The 19247-nt window shown below is 42.4% G+C and overlaps 1 protein-coding gene across 7 annotated transcripts in view; it reads left to right on the top strand.

The window, feature by feature from the left end:
* Nucleotides 1–19247, top strand: part of plppr5b (phospholipid phosphatase related 5b) — a 139934-nt gene that overhangs the window by 79454 nt on the left and 41233 nt on the right. For all 7 annotated transcript variants that reach the window (XM_076761181.1, XM_076761179.1, XM_076761180.1 and 4 more), the window contains one exon: nt 18383–18633. In XM_076761181.1, the coding sequence (XP_076617296.1) occupies nt 18383–18633 (251 nt within the window). The remainder of the gene's footprint in view (nt 1–18382; nt 18634–19247) is intronic.

The following is a 19247-nucleotide window of genomic DNA, read 5'->3' as shown; positions in this document are numbered from 1 at the left end:
ATATTCTGTGTGTGGCACAGTGATGTGCTGGTTTCATACTTACATGGTTACATATTAACATCTAATTAGGTGCTGATCCACCTACTCTACACAATTTACAGATGCATGTGGATACTCGGGTAAAAAAACAGATGATGTTGATAAACTTTGAGGCTTTCCAAATGCACACACATCTTCCTGCTAGTTTACTGCACACTGTACAGTTTTGACAGGTACAAGCAGCATCGGTGCATACAGACATGCAAACACGCACACATTCTTACAGGTAAAACAGCAAAACAATCTCCTCAGCTACTTTCTAATGAAACACACTTTCTAGTCAAACACACACTGTAGCATAGTGTTGGCCTCTCCTTGTCCTCTCATGCCTAAGTGAGAGCAGAAGATAAAGCTGCAGAAGAGGATTATTACCTAGATCCCTGAGGGGGAATCCACTTGGTGGCCTTGCTTTAGCCTGGCATTTACACATCCAGCATGTCATTCATGCTGCTCATTAATGTTAACAGGATTCTCTTTCCAGGCTAAAGCTCCTCTTATCCCTTAAAAGACTCATTGGAACTGGTTGTCATGCATTATATACTGGTACAGTGTTGTATCTGAATAAGGCTTATGTCTTAGTGTTAATAAATGCCATTTTTAAAAAGTGCTGTCTGATGACTTTTCATTAAACCAATCTTTCTACAACATTCCAGGGGCACTCACTTTCAGTTTCACATCCAAATTAAGTGTTTTAAATAATGCAGATAAACACCTGACAGTCTGTCTGCTTGTGTTTCCTGACCCCTTGAATTCTGTTGTGGTAATGCTATAGATCTGAGTAATTCCTTTGAGTAAAATGTTATCAAATAACAGAAATGATGGACAAAACTACAAAAAATAAGACTCAAGCTTTACATCTGAATTATACTTTGAAAGTATCCTTAGAGGAAGGTGCTGAAAGTGTACAGCACCTTTCTCATCTGCGACACTTACTTCAACAAACTTCTTCCTGCAGTGTTTGAGAAATGGAGATCGTTGTTTTTTAATGTTATGGGAATGGGTGCAGAATAGTGCCTCTGCCCTTAAATTAAATGCTAACAGCTCACTGAAGCAAACTGCATAAGAGATGCAGCATTTACTTCTCTTTAATATTCCAACATCATCTTATGGGTTTGTGGTGAGCTGTCAGTGCCTCTTTACAGCAGCATTAGCAACAGCAGTTATCCCAAATTACAAAGCACTATTTAACATACACAATCTGAAAATCCCATTACACACAGTGTGTCTGCCTGTGTATTTTATAGTGCATTTGATCCATGGCTATTGATAACTACTTTTGGCAGGGTTTTTGGCACAGTGACAGAGCCAAATGACTGAATGAATCCAGGGGAAACTCTGCTGCACTGTGTTGAGCAATCAGGTGTCCAGGCACTGCTGAGCTCCCTTGTGAGGTTGAACGCTGTTGCTCACCTGTGTCTCTTTGAGTCTTATAGCCAAGGGCCCCCTGAATTGATCTGACTTGAGTGTGAAGGGATTGTGTGTGAGAGATCAGAGGGCATTAAGTTCTACAGCTGGGGAATGGTACAGTGACTGGGCTGCCCTGTAGGTTTCGAACTGTGCCTACTGGCAACACTGGAGCTGAGTGCTTCCCTTGTACAGCAGAGGATTGATAGGCTGAGGCAGTGATGTGAATGAATCCTGCCATCAATAAGTTGTTTTTTCACCGTACTTTACCAGCTTTAGAGCTCATTGTCAGAGAATCTGCAAATATGGAACTCTACAGGGTGGATTAGTAGCATTCATCTAAGATATTCAGTGAAATATTCATAAAGATAGCACTGTGTAATGTAGTGCTCGTAAATATCCAATAGGTGCTCAGTTGGATTAAGATCTTAAGAATTTTTATACTAAAACAATTGACTTAGCCCTTGTGCCTCAGCTCAACTGTCTGTATCTATCAAGGCATATGGGCCTGTTGATTAGCATTATCCATGAAATTTGGTTTATTTGTAACCATGTACAAGTTTTGACTTGTCCAATACTTCGGTTTATGACCAAATACCTACAAAACTAATGACATACCCATCAGCTTCAGCTGTAACTTGTGTTTAAAACTAATTAGCCTGTTTAGCATGCAAATATGCTACGCTAAACTACTAACTGCCCTACCTCAAAGCAGCACACAGTCACTTCCCAACACGTTTTCAACTTATATTCTTCTGTCCTCCATAACACAGTATTGAATAGCCATAAGGTGTTTCCAAAACAAAGACACATAATGATGAACAATGGATTACGCAGCTTCCTGAACCATTCTTTGTTTATGTTCTGGTGTGAGGAAGATGGTGACACGGTTTGACTTCCTGAATGGTGGGAGAGGGTTAGCTTTGTAACCCTTCTTCCTACCCCTCTAGTGGGATACAGAATGTGTTCATAAAAGTTTGGCATGTTACAATCACCAGTCACAACAAAGACAGCATCTAGGTACCAGGTCCAGCCCCAGAGCAGAACACCATGCAACTTCATCAATGCTATATCACCATCTGCTTGTTGTGGTGCACACTCAGTGGAGATAACAACAGTAAACTCCCAAAAAACATGGACAGTAGGAGATCATTAGATGCTCAACGCTGGGCAAGCAGGTGAGGTGAGGAAGAGAGTTTTAGTGTCTCTTGGATTACAGCAATTCTTGACTTCACCATCCTCTGACCAGCTAAACTTCTCTGCTCTGTCCACACAGAAAACTGAGAAGGACACTCCGTCTCCCTCCTCCAAAGATCATCCTTCCTGGTCTCCAAAGACTGGGTGCTGGCATGTGAGATACTGGCAGGAGTGGATGGTGGGCTTGGGTTGTCAGACTTTTTCAGAACACCAGCTCATCTTCCAAAATGTATTTTCTAAGATGAACTTCTGTTGTTGTTGTTGTTGTTGTCGTCATGGTGAGAGTCTCACAGGATCTCTGTCACTACACCCAATCAACACAATAAACTGTGTTTGTGTCAGGGAGAAATAACATCTGAGAGATAGTCCTCGCAGATGCAGGATCAACATGTCATGTTCATGCACTTTACACCTTGTGTCAGGTACGGTGACATGTACAGTATATACAAGTGTATCTCCAATGCTGTAAAAAAATATTCAAATTCTTTCCTTAAATGTTCAGTATGTAAGATTTTACTGGGATCAATTGGCGAAAATGGAATATAATATCCATAGTACTGTTTTCAAGAGGGCCTTTCATAATTGAAGCCGCCACCAGAGGGAAGGTAATGGAGAAGATATTCAGCTGTTTGCAGCCTCTACTTCAGATGCTACCAAATCCTACACACTGGACTTTTAATTTTACCAGTACCATAATGTAAAAATAAATGCTGCACATTTAGTTGAGGCTTGTTTTGAATTGTACGCAATCACTGTTCCAATCACTGTGGCAAGTTTACATACATTACTCAACTAAAACTGTAACCACACAATGAATTGTTAAAATCAGAAACAGATTTTATATATGCACATTCAATGAATTTGGCTCTGGCTTAAACATTGCACTCAATGAAAAAAAGACAAAAGCAAATAAAAGACTGAACAACAATTGAAGTAGTGTGAAAATATAAAGGAAACAATAAGCAATATATACAAAGAATGATGAGGAAATAAATAAATGCAATGAAATTTACAATGTGTGTGGATTTATGTTGACAGTGACAGTGAGTGGTGAATGTAAATGGTAAAAACTGTGTGTTTAATGGCCAGTCAGTGGATGCTTTGGTGTCAGAGACACTATATAACTAGCTAACTGTTCATCTGGGTGTTGGCTAGTGTTGAGGGGCTTCTCCTGAAGTCCGCTGTCATCTTCACAGTTTTGAATGTGTTCAGCTCCAGGTTATTCCAACTGCATCAGAGGAGAAGCAGTTTAATCTCCCATCTGGATGCTAATTATTGTTATTAATATTATTGTTATAACAGTAGAATAATAAACTTTGTATAACACTTTTCAGAATGAATGCAAAAAAACAGGGCTAGAAAATGTATGTAAAATAAGATGGAGAATAAAACACACATGATAATAATAGTAAAAATAAGATGTATAAGAATGCATAACAGAAGATGAAAAATAAAACCACTGAATAATATCAAGAAAATAAATTTAAAAATAGATTACATAAAATGCATAAATTCAAGTAAAGTACAGCATTTAAAAAGAAGTGCAGTAGTGCATAAGTTCAAAAGTTTCAGGCCTGTATCAGAAAGCCATAGCTAGTTAAAGGTTAATGCAAAGAGATACGTTTTTAGCTTTCTTTTAAAAATATTTAGCAATCTGGCTTCCTTCTGGCTACCTTTGTGTGTGTTCTAGAGCTTTGGGGCGTAATACGCAAAGTCAGAATCCTTGTTTTACTTTCTACTGTATCTGGAAATCTCCAATAAACCAGCAGTTGCATGCATTGATCGCAGGGTTTTGTATACAAGGGTTTTGTATTCAAGGAGGAGGACCTTAGGATCAATTCTGAATGTTACAGGATGCCAGTGCAGAGCAGCTGAAACTGGACAAATGTGCTCTCTTCTCTTGGTTCTGGTTCATAGACAAGCTGCAGTGTTTTGGATTAGTTCAAGTCTTCTCAGACTCTTCTCAAGTCTTTTCCTCCATTTTCTTTCAGATGCCGATTAACTCTGTTATCTGTTTATCCATGGGGAGATTCTGTCAGTGGGTGGCTTCAATAAACACAGTGATGGTCAGACGTAAATAATTCACACTGAAACATTCTCAATTTTTAGCCCTGTTGTTATGACCAAGTCCAGAATGTTACCATGCTGATGAGTGGCTTCATTTCCATGTTGTGTAAGTTCAAAGCTGTCCAGTAAATTCACAAGCCTCATAGCTTTGGAGTCATCTTTGTTTAATATGAATATTCAGGTCTCCATTCAGTCATCAGTCATATCTAGTGACACCAAGTGCGATCAGCTCTGAGAATTCCTGCATAAACAGCAATGAATATCTTTCGGCTGCTGCACCTTTGGCAACTTTATCGGATTGGGTCAATGTTTGCTCAGTGGCAGTGATGAGGTCACTCCAGCTTTGATGCTGAGAGGCATTTGGCAGTGTACTGGTGGCAGCAGAAACAATCAGGCTCAAAGCAGCTTTCCTTAATTCAGTGATGATGTGTGGGAGACATCTGGAGCAACAGGCCAGCAAGTCTTAGGGTTTTGAAGGAAGGAAGGTCCATCCATCCAACAGTTAGGTTGAACAAGGTCATGCAGTGTCTTGCTTCGGGTCAGGGCATCAGCTGGGTTGTTTGGACTGTACACATATCACCAGTCATCTGAGTCTGTTGTGAGTTCTTGGATCTCTGCAATTCGAGTGCCAACAAAGACCTTGTAGTGGCATGACTTGGACTTCAGCCAGGTCAGTGCTGTTGTGGAGTCACTCCAAAGGATGGTTCAGGCCAATGACAAGGTAAGTTCAGACTTCAAGGTGGTGGCCAACTGCGCCCCTAACAAGGCAGCACTCGGTTCAAGTCCAGGCATTGACAACTGTCTCTTCGGTAACACTCTAGAGCGGGCCATGATGAATGCCACATGAACATGATTTTGGCTGTCATGGACATGTAAATAGACCACGGTGCCATAGGCCCTTTCCGAGGCATCACAGAAGACCTGCAGCTCTCTGTATACACCTGACTGGTCAGCACAAGGGGGCAGAAAGCAGCAAGGCAGTCTTATGCTTGAGAGGTCCGCCAGTTCCTGTTCCCACTTCAGCCATCGATCATCCCAGCCTTGTTTGGTTTTCCACAAGTCCTGAACCAGCACTTTGGTGCTGGTGGTATGAGGTAAGATATACCCTAAGGGGTAATATTGACTGGCAAGAGTGCGATAGATTAGGCGGAACGTGGGAATCTTAATAGGTGTCACACAGTGTTTGTATCAATGGGTATCAGGAAGGCAGCTCCAGTGCAAGCCTAAGGTGGATTCCTGGGGGTCAATGCCAGCTTGAGAGAGCCACAAATCAGTGCTACCAGATCTTGCCTCTGGAGGGAGGTGTTTGACAACACTGGAGTCATTACTCGCCCATTGGCGAATTTCAAATCCCCCATGGAACAGTGTGGCGTGAAGTTTGTCCAAAAGTGCTTTGGCTGTGGCTGAGGAAGGGAAGCTTTGCAGGCAATTGTCAAAATAGAAAGCCCTAAACATGAGTTCAACACTTCATTGTCTTTGGGTGTGTAGCTTGAGCCATAGTTCGCCAGAGGAATCTGAGTAATGGCCTGTCAGCAGGGAGTTGATGAACTTGGTGGAACATAGATTTTATGTCACCACTGATGGCCACGCTATGCTCACACGCTATGCTCACAGGAATGGAGGAGGAGGACGCCAAGAAGAGAGGGACCCAGAGTTGGACCAGGAAGAAGGCTGTGATTCAGGTTCAAACCATGAAGCTGGTTTGAACACCAGTCAATGTTTCCCACTTGCTTGTTTGATGATGTGATGTGGAACATACCAAGATTGTGAACCTGGCTGATCATCTATGGGATCCACCTCCTTCACATACTCCATCTCAACCAGTTTCCAGATTTCCTGGTTGTAGATCTCAATTAGCTCAGGGTCCTTCTTCAACCTTCTGCATTCAGTTTCTCGCAGCCATGGCAACAAGCTATGGGTTGAAGATGTTAACTGTGGACTGTTGGGTGCTCTGAGCAATGGGGTAGCATACCAAGAGACTCCAGTTGCTTCTTTTCACTGCAGTTTCTGTCACGGCACACTTCCGCCTTTAACCCATCCTGGTCGTCCCTCCTCCGCGGCAGACCAGGAGCGGTGGGCAGCCAGACCGGCGCCCAGGGACCCATCTTCAGGTGGTGATCTTCTTGCATGTTTTTAGTGGGAGTATATTTTTTTTATGGAGGATACCTACGGAGAACATGCAAACTGCTGGAGGCACACCCGGTGCCCGCAGCGAGATTCGAACCCTGGACCTTCTTGCTGTGAGGCGACAGTGTTGCCACCGTGCCACCGTGCCACCAAGTAATGCCAAAGGCAGTTGCCACTAATAGTTCTATGATACTAGCGCCCTCTGATACACTTTCTGTGGGGTTAGGCAAGGAAAGAGGTGCAGGTTTCTCATGAACTGGATCTGAAGGCCTTTGACTCTTGGCCAGATGAGGTGCAGTCCACGCTGTATGGTGAAATGAAGGAGGTGAGGGAGCTGCATCAAGATCAATATCAAGATCAATATTCCTTTATTTGTCCCGCGAGGGGAAATTCCAGAATACAGCAGCATCAGTAAAGATTAATATAAGAAGTGCATGCAAATTAGAAACAAAAACAGTATTGTATTTAAGAAATTGTAGATCCTATTTACAGATTGTTATGTACATGTTTTTATTGCACAGCTTATTGTCCAGACTATTGCACTGATTACTTGGAGTAGCTTTTATTGTACAGTCTGACAGCTGCAGGGAGGAATGACCTTCGATACCGCTCTTTCACACACTTTGGATGTAGCATCCTGTCACTGATGGAGCTCCTCAGTGCAGTGAGTGTGTTTTGGAGGGGGTGGGAGTCATTGTCTGTCATGGAGGACAGCTTGGCTGTCATCCTTCTCCCCCCCACCTCCTCCACCAGTTCCAGAGGGCATCCCAGGACAGAGCTGGCCTTCTTGATAAGTTTGTCCAGCCTCTTCCTGTCAGCTGTAGTGATGCTGCTCCCCCAGCAGACTACACCATAGAAAATGGCAGAGGCCACAACAGAGCTCTGGATTGGAAGTTTGAAATACTGGGTGACTCTCTGTAGTGGGATGAGAAGTCGCAGCCTGACTCACAGCATTTTTGGGTAGACCTACAGCTGGAGGTAAGTGTTGGAACAAAGAAGGGGTTTGTAGATTCACTGGAACTGGATAGGAAGCAGATATTTGAGGATCTGCAGGGGGAGCTTGCCAATCGGAGAACAGGTCAACAGGTTTAGCTGAATCCAGAATTCTTGAGCTCATGCAGAAAGGAGCCAGCACTTGAGGTGGGTCATTCACACTGGACATAGCCGGCGGAGCGGATGGGTGCTGTGTGGTCATTCCTTCATCCCCTGTGAATGATGTTATTAATTGAGCCTCTTCCAATTCTCTTTGGACTTTCCACAGCCATCGCTGTAAAGTAAGAGATCGGGTCAACCTCTCTTGCTCCTTTAAAGTTTCTTGTGCTTGCCTATCCAGTTCTTGTGCCCGTTCATCTAGAGCTTGTTCCTCCTGGATCTCACTCTGTATCTCCTGCAGTTCTCCAAGTTTCCTCCTCTCCTCAATCATGGCAGCCTGTAGAGGGGTGAGCTCCACCTGCTGGTTCCTGCGTGAGCTTTGGGAACTTCCACTGGCATAAGTGTAGGTAGAAGAGAAGGTCTTCTTTGACCTTGGTAATGGCTCATGCTTGTCGCTCTTGCCTCTAGATTTGCTGGGTTTCATCTCTCCCAGGTGGGGTGGAGCAGATGCTGACATTGGAGCTGGTCATGGAGCTGGCTGTAGAGCTGGCTGCAGAGCAGGCTGTAGAGCTGGCTGTGGAGCTGATTGTAGAGCGGGCTGTAGAGCTGGCTGTAGAGCTGGCTGTAGACAGGGCTGTAGAGCTGGCTGTAGAGCTGGTGTTGGAGCTGGTTGCTCTCCCACTGCTGATTCGGGCTGGACATAGTTGTGGGTGACTTCTTCCTCCACTTCTCCCTCCTCAGCGGCTGTCTCCTCTTCCTCCTCTACTTCTCCCTCCGTAGCTGCTGTCTCCTCTTCCTCTTTGAGCAGTTGACCAGGGGTTTCCAGGTCATCTGCCTGGAGATCAGCAATTATTGTGGGTGGAGGCGGTTTGGCTGCATGGCTGTGATGAGGGAGGCTTTAGGGCTTACTGGAGATTTTTCCATCAGGATCCAGGAAGTCATAGCGGTCAGGGCGCCTCTCTTGTTGTGGCCTGGATACTGTCTCCTCACTGCTGGTTTACACTTGGGGAGCCTTCCCTTCCGAGTGCAAATCTCTTGACTCCTTACCGTTGCCTGCCATCATATCACTATCATCATCACTCACTCCGCATCCGGCTTGAAGGACCATTGAAGGAAATGTAGGGGTGATATGGTCCAGGGAGAGTGACTGTGTGGGGAGCAAGACGTCAGAAGATGTCAATGGCAAGGAGTGGAGTGATGCAGCTAGGCAAGGGAGAAGGCAGGTTTTGATGCAACACCCGTGGCTTTTATTTATCTTTGATTTTATCTTTGATGTTGTTGATCCTGTATTTGTCTTTGTCACGGCTTGTTTGCGTGTGATAGCTCCTGGCACATGCCTGGGAACAAAGAAATTAGGGCAGCAGAGCACATGTCAGCAAAGCCACCACAAAAGGCACACAAATGACACACTCAAAATCATGAATTGACCACTCATGTTAACTTTGAGGACGCACACAAATCAGGATACGTGGATATACTGGAGTGCTGGCAGGGAGTGCAAGGGATGAAGGCTTCCATTCATGATCTGACATTACAAATAGTTAATTTCAGCTGTCGGGACTCTGTGACAGGAAAGGAGACTGACTGTGGCTGAATATTAACAAATTTCAGATTACTGAGACAGGTACCAGATGGTCTGAAATTGCTACAGTATTTGACCATGCCACCAGCTGTTTCAGGTCAGCGGTATGTTTGGGGAAGTGGCATGGGGTCTGTCTCATTTGATAGACACCTGAGTGATGATTTCTGTGTTATTGTGTTTAATAGTTCACCCTAAGATGTCCTCTTTGTCCTTTTGAAATGTAGTTGAGTAAAAGTACAAAGTATAGTAGCATCAGGATCAGTGAGAAGCTGTTGCTCTTTCACCCAGAATGCTCTGCTGTGTCCTGCAGCTGTCATGCAGAAGCTGAATTCTTTCAGCCTAGCTGCTCCCTACTTCTTTATTTTGTGTTTTTCTTGCCTGTCTTTGCTGATGTCAGTGTCCCAGTGTTCACACGTGACACTTTCCATGTTTGTGCTTGGGTTGTTGGTATGTATGCTTGCGTGTGTGCCTAAGTATGTGTATTCATGTGCATCAGTATGTCTACTTGCACATGCTTGTTGCCAGAATTTGCATCTGCTGGAGAGCAGCATCATGTGAGCTCAGCCATCTCACAGCTCCACAGCCCTCCCCTTTCACTCATGCCTGGCGTTGCTTTGCATAATGACTCACAGGGCCGTGCTGTTTGGGAAAGATTAAATTTAGAACACAGCCATGGGTCGTGTTGCTCTCTCACACTCAACCAATAATGCATTTTAAGACTTTGCTTGTTGAACTTTAGATTTGGGAAGTACATCCACAGCCCCGTGTTTCAGTGACATTATGTAAAAGAGTCCACATTAACATAAATGTTTAAAAAGATGTGAGGATAGCTCTTCGGGTACACAAGGCACAGTTTTTAAAGTGCATCAGTACTATTGGTAAAAACCCTCTCAGTCTCTTTTCAACATAAGTCCCTATGTATACATCCTCACAAAAGTCCTTCTAAAGCTTGCAGAAGCTACACATTTACATGATGATACAAATATAGAAAAAACTACGAGATATTTTTGTCATTTGAGATGGATAGATAAGGTGAAAGCCATCATTTCTGTGACTTTGCTGAGAGTTTTGGTAGACTACATATTGGACCCCAACCAAGCACAGCTTGCCATTTTTGCATCCTGCATGACGTAGGTATTCGGGAGCAACTTCACTGCTCCACCTGACAGAACCTAGACTTAACATAACCTGGGGTTTTGAAGGATTCTCAGTCAATGGTGTGATTGTTATGATGTAATGCCCCTCAGCGGAGGATGATAGTCAAAGTTACAGGAGCACTGAAACACATCTTTCCTCTCATTTCCCACATCTTTCAGTTTGAGCCCCTATCAGGCTGATGGTGGACTATCTAAATTTGCTATTAATTCAGTTTAATTTAAAGCCATCATCTTGAAGGATGAAAGCAAAACTCCATGCTCAAGATTTGGGAAGAGTGCACATCCAACTTGTATCCTGAAAAAAATGTAATGAATTAAGAGACTTACAGGGGCACACAGTTTACATAGAGATAAAATTCCTATTTCACCATTGCAGACCTGGGCTTTCACTCCTGGTAATGACATTTCCAGATTGGTTGTGTGTTCCAATAAACCCAACTGGCTGTCTTCACAGGTGGGAAGGCGTCGTGTCTTTGTATATAGAATACAACAACAACAACAACAACAACAACAACAACACTTGAAGTTACTCCAACAGATTAGATTTTAAAACAGCTATTATGTAAGTAGATTTTAAAGTGCTGTTGTGGTGCAAGGTCTCTAAAAATTGGTTTTTTTAGGAGGATGCCAAAGCATGCCACAGTCATCTCAATTGTTGATTTAGATATTCACCAGAAGCCCATGTTGTAACTATACACAACAGTCTGTGCATCCACTGGAATAGCAGGACAACTCACAGCAGCTCATTTCACCAAGAGCTGTCCTCCATAATCAACACTTAGCAGTATCACAGAACTGCCCTGCCTTCCCCTTTTCCTCCACCTCTCAGCGTTAACGTTTTATAATCTGTGTCACACTCCTCTGTCACTAAGAGCAGCATCTCCAGAGACTGCAGTGCTGCCGATCGTAAAGTCTATGTGACTGCTGAATGCAGCACAGCTCTGCTCTGATTTCAACACAGAAACATCCCTCTCTCTTCCTGTGTTTGGCTTCGACCTCCCTCCCAAGGTTGCTCTGCACCATGAGCACTCTTTGAACAAGTTCTAAAAATGATCTCTGAAAATGGTAATCCTCAGCCTCTTCAGTGTTTTCCCTTCATCTCAGGAAGCTTGACTTTGTGATTGCAGAAGTTTTTCTCCATCATGTGTTCATCCATGTACAATATCATCCATTTATCCCAAACAGACTAGACACATTAACCACATCACTTCCTGTGTTATAACTGCATATTATTAACATTATTATTTTGTGAAATTAATCAGTTATGGTAAATCAATTATTGGGATTCTATATACAAAGTCTAACCTGGGACATGTATTAGGAATAAAACAGAATCAGCATATTCAGGTACGTCACTCAGTAGTCACTCTCCTGCTTCTCTTTGTTTGGAATGACATTTTAAAATATTTTTCAGACAGAGGTGGATGAATGAGAATATTTATTTTCTAATGTTATTATTATTGGCTACATAAGAAGTCCAACAGTCTAATTTTGCCATGTTTTCTGGCTAATTGTTGAGGCCTAAAATGAAATGAAAATGGTTACTGCAAACACTAAAAGTGAGGATTGTAATACATGTGTCTGTACCAGCTCTATAGGGAAAGTGTCCTGAGACACCTTCTGTTGTGATTTGGTGCTACATAAATAAAATTGAATTGAACTGAATTGGTCTCCATCCAAAGAGAGATTTGTGCACACCGCTATGTGTGACACGGCTCTCCTGAGGGGAACCCCACTGACAGAACACATGAGTTTTTCCAGTAGTGTCAGTGTCAGATCTGACTGCAGGGAGGGAGGGACAATCATAGTTAAGAATGGGCATTTTTATCTTGTGGCCAGTCATATGAATTGATTTGAAGAATCAATTCAGATGACTTACATCCCTACCAGTTAGTTTGGTTCTTTTCTTCAATTCAAATATTAAGACAGTTAAAGAAAACGTTGTGCAGATACTAAGGCAGCAGATGCTGAGATAACCTTACATTTAGTAGCTGGTGTTGGTCAAGGTCTGAAACCACTGGATGCAACTGGATAGTGTCTTTGACACTCCACACAGTGCACAAAACTCCTCCCCATGAGCAAACTCACTCTGACATGTAAAACCAGTAAAGTGCTACCTTGAAATAGCAGTTGGTTGCAGACTGAGACCTTTTCAACACAATGATCATATCTTCAGTGGGTGGTGTTTCTGTCTGCATTTCTATAATTGATGCCAGTACAAAATAATTCTCCACTGATTCATTAATATCACTACAGGAAGGCTAATTCATCTAATGATGCCCTTTGGCAAAGCTTAGCACTTTGAATTGTAAAGGATAATGGTGCATTGTAAAAACACACATTCTTGCTCACTACAAAATAGCAGTGATGAAAATAAAAAGAGCCTAAATTGTCAGAGAGATTTTAGATTGTGTGTGATTTCATTTGCAGTTGAGCAAAACATATTTGAAAAGATTAGATACCGACTGAGATGTGTTTATAATTTCATAATACCCGTAGCTGGTCAGAAAAAAATGCAGGTCTTGAAACTAGATTTTGTTTCCCTGTAGTCTAGTTGGGCTGGACCAAGAGGAAAATCCATTGTTGCCTTTTCATTCTTGTTTGGTTTGACAGGTATCCCCACCCCACATGTACATCTTTCACAGTATAAATTGCTTATATTGGTTCCTTGATAGTCCCCCATAATCAGCAGATGGATTTTTAGAAGGAATAATCAGGCAGCCTCAGCCTGGTTGTTTGATGAGCAGCTTTCAAACCAGCCTAAATAAAGTGAACCAAATGTGCCAGAGTTCATTTGAACCAAACCAAACAGGTTAGACGTGACCCTAACGGCATTTCCCAGCCATACTGTGAGTGTTTTGCTTTGGTTTGAATCATTCAATGGGCTGATAAACTTTACGCATTTTCCTCTAGGTTTGGTTTAATTTCACAAGAAGAAGAAACAAATCTGAACATATTATCTACAAAACAGGAAACATGCATATGCAGTCTTTTGGTCAGATTTCTAAAACCCCATGTACGTCCGTTACATGTATGTCTCAATCATCCTGAAATGGTGTGCATGTACATGAGCCTTCAGACCATCGCCAGAATTTACTCTAAATTGCTTCAAGCCCCCAATTGCCTTGTTTACATGTAAAGGGCCAGCATTTAATTTAGTTTGGATGATAGAAATGGCATCTGAGAGACAGTTGAAGAAAATTAAGCACAATTTTCCTGACTGTAAACTTGAAATAATGGTGCGTCAGATGAACAGAAGGAAAAGCATAGTATTTGGAAGCCTAAGCTTAGGCATTACAAATGAAACAAGTTGAATGGCTGGAAGTAAGTGAAGCAGTGAACAGCATTAGTTCTGAGCCACGGACCCTGGAGGAGATTAAAAAAGTGGTCTGATTTCAAGCGTGAGACCAAGACACATATTACTGCACCCAATGAGTGACTGAGCCATACTGTGGTATTTTAAAGACTTGTTAGTGGGTCACACCTGAAGATGTGGGGTAGTCTTACTTCCCAATAGGATAATAATCTTAATGCATTTATATAAAAATTACGTCTTTGTTTATTTACACAAAGATCTTTATCATTATAATTATTGTAATGCAAGGTGACAAGCATATTTACTCAAGAAAAATCTTGAAATTAAATGACATCCACTTTCACACTTTTATTTTTCTTTCTTGCTAACTCGCAACATCATACTTTTCAGACTCAAAAGACTGTGTAAGACGTATGGTACACACGGTGCGACAGATGTGTACTAGTATGCACATTCTCACCACCCATCGATTTTTATACATGCAGAAACTTGTGTTATGAATTGCATGGAGTCTTCTTTGTGTCATCAACACAGTCACATTGTAGAGTTTCCAAATATGATGTTATTGTCTGTCATGACATCGACTCTAAGACTTTGGAGTGTATTTACTTTGTCTGGCAAGATAAAATATGGATAGACACAAACGTCAGTGAGAGTTGGACACCAACACACAGGTGAACAAAGACACACAAACACGCTAAAAATACCAACTTCCTGCTGGTGTTCTTCCCAGGAAAAGGGAGAGGGCTTTGGCAAGAATCCCCAGAAAATGTACCATGATCTCAAATGCTGGTATCCAGCCATTCTCCACACTGAAAATAAACTTGTAAAGCAGCTCATCTGATTGTCTCTAACTGTCGTGATGAAAATCCTATTAAACAGCCTCACTGCCTGTTTATACTAACTGATTTTGTTCTCAGGTGAACACATTTCACTGATATATGGCTGCATGCCTTAGCACTGTCTACTGCTGTGACATCTTCATATTCACAACCAGCCCAGTGTTGTGAGGTCTCTAGCTATGACTTGTCTGTGTCAAAGTGTTTGTGTGCATGCAGGGAGTCTGGGAAAGTGTGATAACTTTGAGACTGACTGGGTTGTGCATCACACTGCAGCATTGTGGGGACGCTGGCACCAGATCAAAGAATAGGTGCATTGCTTCAACCCGACTCACCCTCCAACATACACACACACACACACACACACACACACACATAAAGAAAGACAGGATGATCACATATATCCAATAGCCATGCATACTTAGACTCTAGAGCATGCAACACATGCATGGAAACACAGTGGGGTCGGCAACAGATCATGGCATTGTTTGAAGCATGCAAACTAAATTAGATTTATGCCCTAATAAGCAATTTTGGTTGTCCCTCACTGTGTTCCCAAAGCCAGACAAGATGAAGGAGGGGGGTTAGCTTGTGAGCTTAAGTCGTCCATAAAACACAGCACACCCGCATTTCCATGTTCGTGTTGGAGAAAGTGGGACAGACTGATACGTTGTGTGGCGAGTGCTCAGCGAGTGAGTCACACAACGCTTGACAAAACCTATTTGATGCTTGTTAAGAAATGGACCTGTCAGCATCTGGAGCCTCACGTGGCTGCTCTGTGTGGCTGATGATGAAAAAAGAAAGGCAATGAGTTAGACAGTGACATTTAAAACAAGAACTTGTGAAAGAAGACGAAAGATGTGCCTTGGTCAACAGCCGTGAGGCCTCACCCATTTTCATGGTTGTCATCCTGCTAAATTTGAATTAGTTTGCAGAGGCACAAACACTTGACAATGATTGGAAAAGCTGCCATTGTTACCCTAGCAAATAATGCATCCTGGAAGTGTGTGTATGTGTGTTTGTGTTGTAGTGAACACCTCTCTCAGGGTGTGTGAGAGAGAGTTGTCTGACTAAGCGCCTGTTTGGTAATTTAGTGTGACAGAGGGCTAGGCTCTCGTAGGAGGAAAGCAATTATTTCTGTTAAATCCCCTCAATCACTGAGACGTAAAGCCTGGCTGGTTAGGTTAAGAGCGTATGAGAGAAAGAGAGTATGAATGGACAGTGGCACCTGGGTGACTTACACTTTGTGTGTGTGATTGGAATTGGTGAGCAGCAGGGGATTGTGTTCCTGGTACCTGCAGACAGCGGAGCTGTTTTATGCAGTGTCACACAGTGTGAGGAGCAGCAGGTCTCTGCTGTGGGATAAATAGGCCTCGTCTGCTGTTAGAGGGAATCATTCACACTGAAAATACAAGTTAGTTGAATGATTTATGTCCCATCCGTGCTGTATTAGGAGGCACTTTGCTAGTGTCTCAATACATGGTGCCCTTTTTAGGAGATAAGGGAGGGTGGAGACAGCAGACCTACAGACAGAGGACTGACTCAGATGTTTTATGTGTAGCATTATTGTTAATTACTATCATCTAACTTTGCAAGATTAGACTGAATAAAACAAAATATCATAAGTGTAAACTAGAGCTAATGGTCAATAATGCCACAGTGATGTGTGCTCTACTGTTTACACTGGTCATAGTGTGTTGATCCTTATGTGGACGTGATGTGAATATTCTACGTACTCTTTTTGGTTATATATATTTAGAGGTACTGGGATGCACACACATGCAGTCTCTACAAGATATGTCAGGCAGTGAGTGGTTGCTGAGTCTGCCTTCAGTCTTACCATGTCATGTTTATATGTCATATAAACATGACAGCAGGTGTGGCGCCAAGGTTGGTGGCAGCAGCAAGAGAGAGATGATATCTGCCTCTCTCATGAATGTGCACAGCTATTCCACACCAGTCTCTGTTATGGAGTTACACCTTTGCTGCCATTGATTCAAAATATGGAGCATTGACTTTAAAGCAGCTGTAAGTCCTTGCTATCTGAAAGCATCTTAATACAAGCCTGATTCAAAACAGTTGGGACAGAATGTGATAATTTGCTATTCGGAGACGATACATTTAATGTTTTACTGGCAAAGTTGTGGAATGATAAAATGGATGAAATTAGAGTAAGGCTAACCAGTCCCTGCATGGAGAGAACGCAGGACAACTTTTTAAAAGAAATTCAGACCTGTATCAGGAAGTCATAGCTAGTTAAAGGCTGAAGTGAAGAGATGCGTTTTTAACTTTCTTTTGAAAATATTCAGCGAGCTGCTTCCCTGATAGCTGTAGGTAGTTTGTTCCAGAGCTTTGGGGTGAATTTGACAGCTGCCTCCCCGGTTTTCTTTCTGTTGCAGGCAACCTTCAAGAAACCAGCAGCTGAAGTCTCTCAGTGTTTTTCTTTCAGAAGGACAGTAAATAATGTGTTGCAGTAATCAAGTTGTCTTGAGATATAGACATGAATCAGTTTTTCAGCATCTTTTTTGTTTGGTCGTACTTCAGCTATGTTTCTGAGGTGAAAAAAAATTACTTCACTCTGCTGATGTGCGACGTGAATCTTAGATCTGAGTCTAGGATAATACCAAGATTTGTAACCTCAGATGTAATCCAGGGACTTAGTTTCCCCAGATTATTAAATATCATTTGTCTCTTTGTTTTTGAGCCAACTAGTAGGATTTCAGTTTTGTTCAAACAATTACTGCTCATCCATTTATTTATTGCCAAGAGACAGTTGGTGAGTCTATAGCTGCAGCATCATTTGGTTCAGCACAGATGTACAGTTGTGTATCATCTGGAAACACATACTGTGTTCTCTAATAATGTCACCCAGTGGCAGCATGTATAATGAGAACAGTAACGGACCAAGGCAGCTCCCTTGTGCAACCCCAAAACAGATGTCATGTTTCTCAGACACATGATTTCCAAACTTACGAAAAACTTTGATGTTTGTTTGAAAGCAGTTTAACACACAGTCAGAAAGACCAACCACCTGTTCAAGACGATTGATTAAGATATTATGGTCAATTGTAATAAATGCTGCACTTACGTCTAAGAGGACAAGAACTGAGACCTTATTTTCATCAGAATTTAGTCTGAGGTCGCTGATGATTTTATCAAGAGCAGTTTCAGTGCTGTAGTGTGTTCTAAAGCCTGACTGAAATTCCTCCAGAATGTTGTTTTCTTTAAGAAAGCCTTTAGGTTGCACTGAAACTACCTTTTCCAGCCTCTTACTAATGAATGGAAGGTTGAATATTGGACAATGTCATTCAGATGTCAAGATTTTAATGTTGAGATGCCGACCATATTATCTGCCCAGAGAGTTCACCAGTGTTTTTGTTGCCGCTGTTTACATTTGAACGGTATTTTTATTGTAGGTAGTGATTTTAATCAGACCTCAGAATTGTTTTTAACGATGCTGAAAGCCGAGATGGCTGGTAGAGAGACTAGTCAACGTTGCTGCCAATGGTAGCTCCGCCTGTTTGTGTGTGTTTCCTCTTAACACCCTCTTTTTCCTTCGCAGGAGTCTACACCTTTGGCCTCTTCACTGTTGACATCTTTGTCAATGCAGGCCAGGTAGTAACAGGGAACCTGGCACCCTACTTCCTGACTGTCTGTAAGCCTAACTACACTGCACTGGGCTGCCAGCAGGCCCTGCGCTACATCAGCCACCAGGAGGCCTGCACAGGAAACCAGGATGATATCCTGCGTGCTCGCAAGACCTTCCCATCCAAGGAGGCTGCACTCAGTGTGTATGCTGCACTCTACCTGGCTGTGAGTTACTCTGCTCCTCCACGTCCTGCTCTCATTGTATATACTGTGGGTCAAATGAAAAATGATGGTTATTCATGATGGTTTGTAAATGAAATTTCCAAAACATTTTTGTTAACTTTTTTTAAAATTAGAATTTCCCATTATTCGGCTCTGCTGCTGTTCACAGTTTTAGGCAGTACATTTGCATAGCTTTATTAAAGGTTCAAGCAGCATTGCTCACTGCTGGAGCTCTATTCTTCTTCTTCTCCTTCTTTCTTCCAGCATATTCAGATGTCATAGCAGGCTTTGTGTTATCTCTTTCCAGTTGCACTTGCCACAGCTTTAATTTCACTTCAAATAATTTCACATTTGAAAGCAGAGAGCTGAGAAGCTGTCTGGAGCTTGAGGGCCAAGTCAAACAGACACTTGCTATCTCGGTGTCAAACAACAGTTTTTTTTTCCTTAATCTCTATTAATTATTCAAGGCAAACTTATCTGGAAGAGGAAACAAAGGCGGACAGTAAAAGTGTGACCCAAGCTGTCCATTGTAAACATCTATGACAGTTTGTAAACACTTTTGTGCCTCATCTTTAATCTGTACTTACTGTAGTTGTGCTTACACAGTGTCTGCGCAA

Source organism: Chaetodon auriga, chromosome 21 (genome assembly GCF_051107435.1).
Source record: "Chaetodon auriga isolate fChaAug3 chromosome 21, fChaAug3.hap1, whole genome shotgun sequence".
In the NCBI taxonomy this organism is placed as follows: domain Eukaryota; kingdom Metazoa; phylum Chordata; class Actinopteri; order Chaetodontiformes; family Chaetodontidae; genus Chaetodon; species Chaetodon auriga.
Note: the sequence above shows the minus strand (reverse complement) of the source record. Positions and strands in the feature narration are given on the sequence as shown.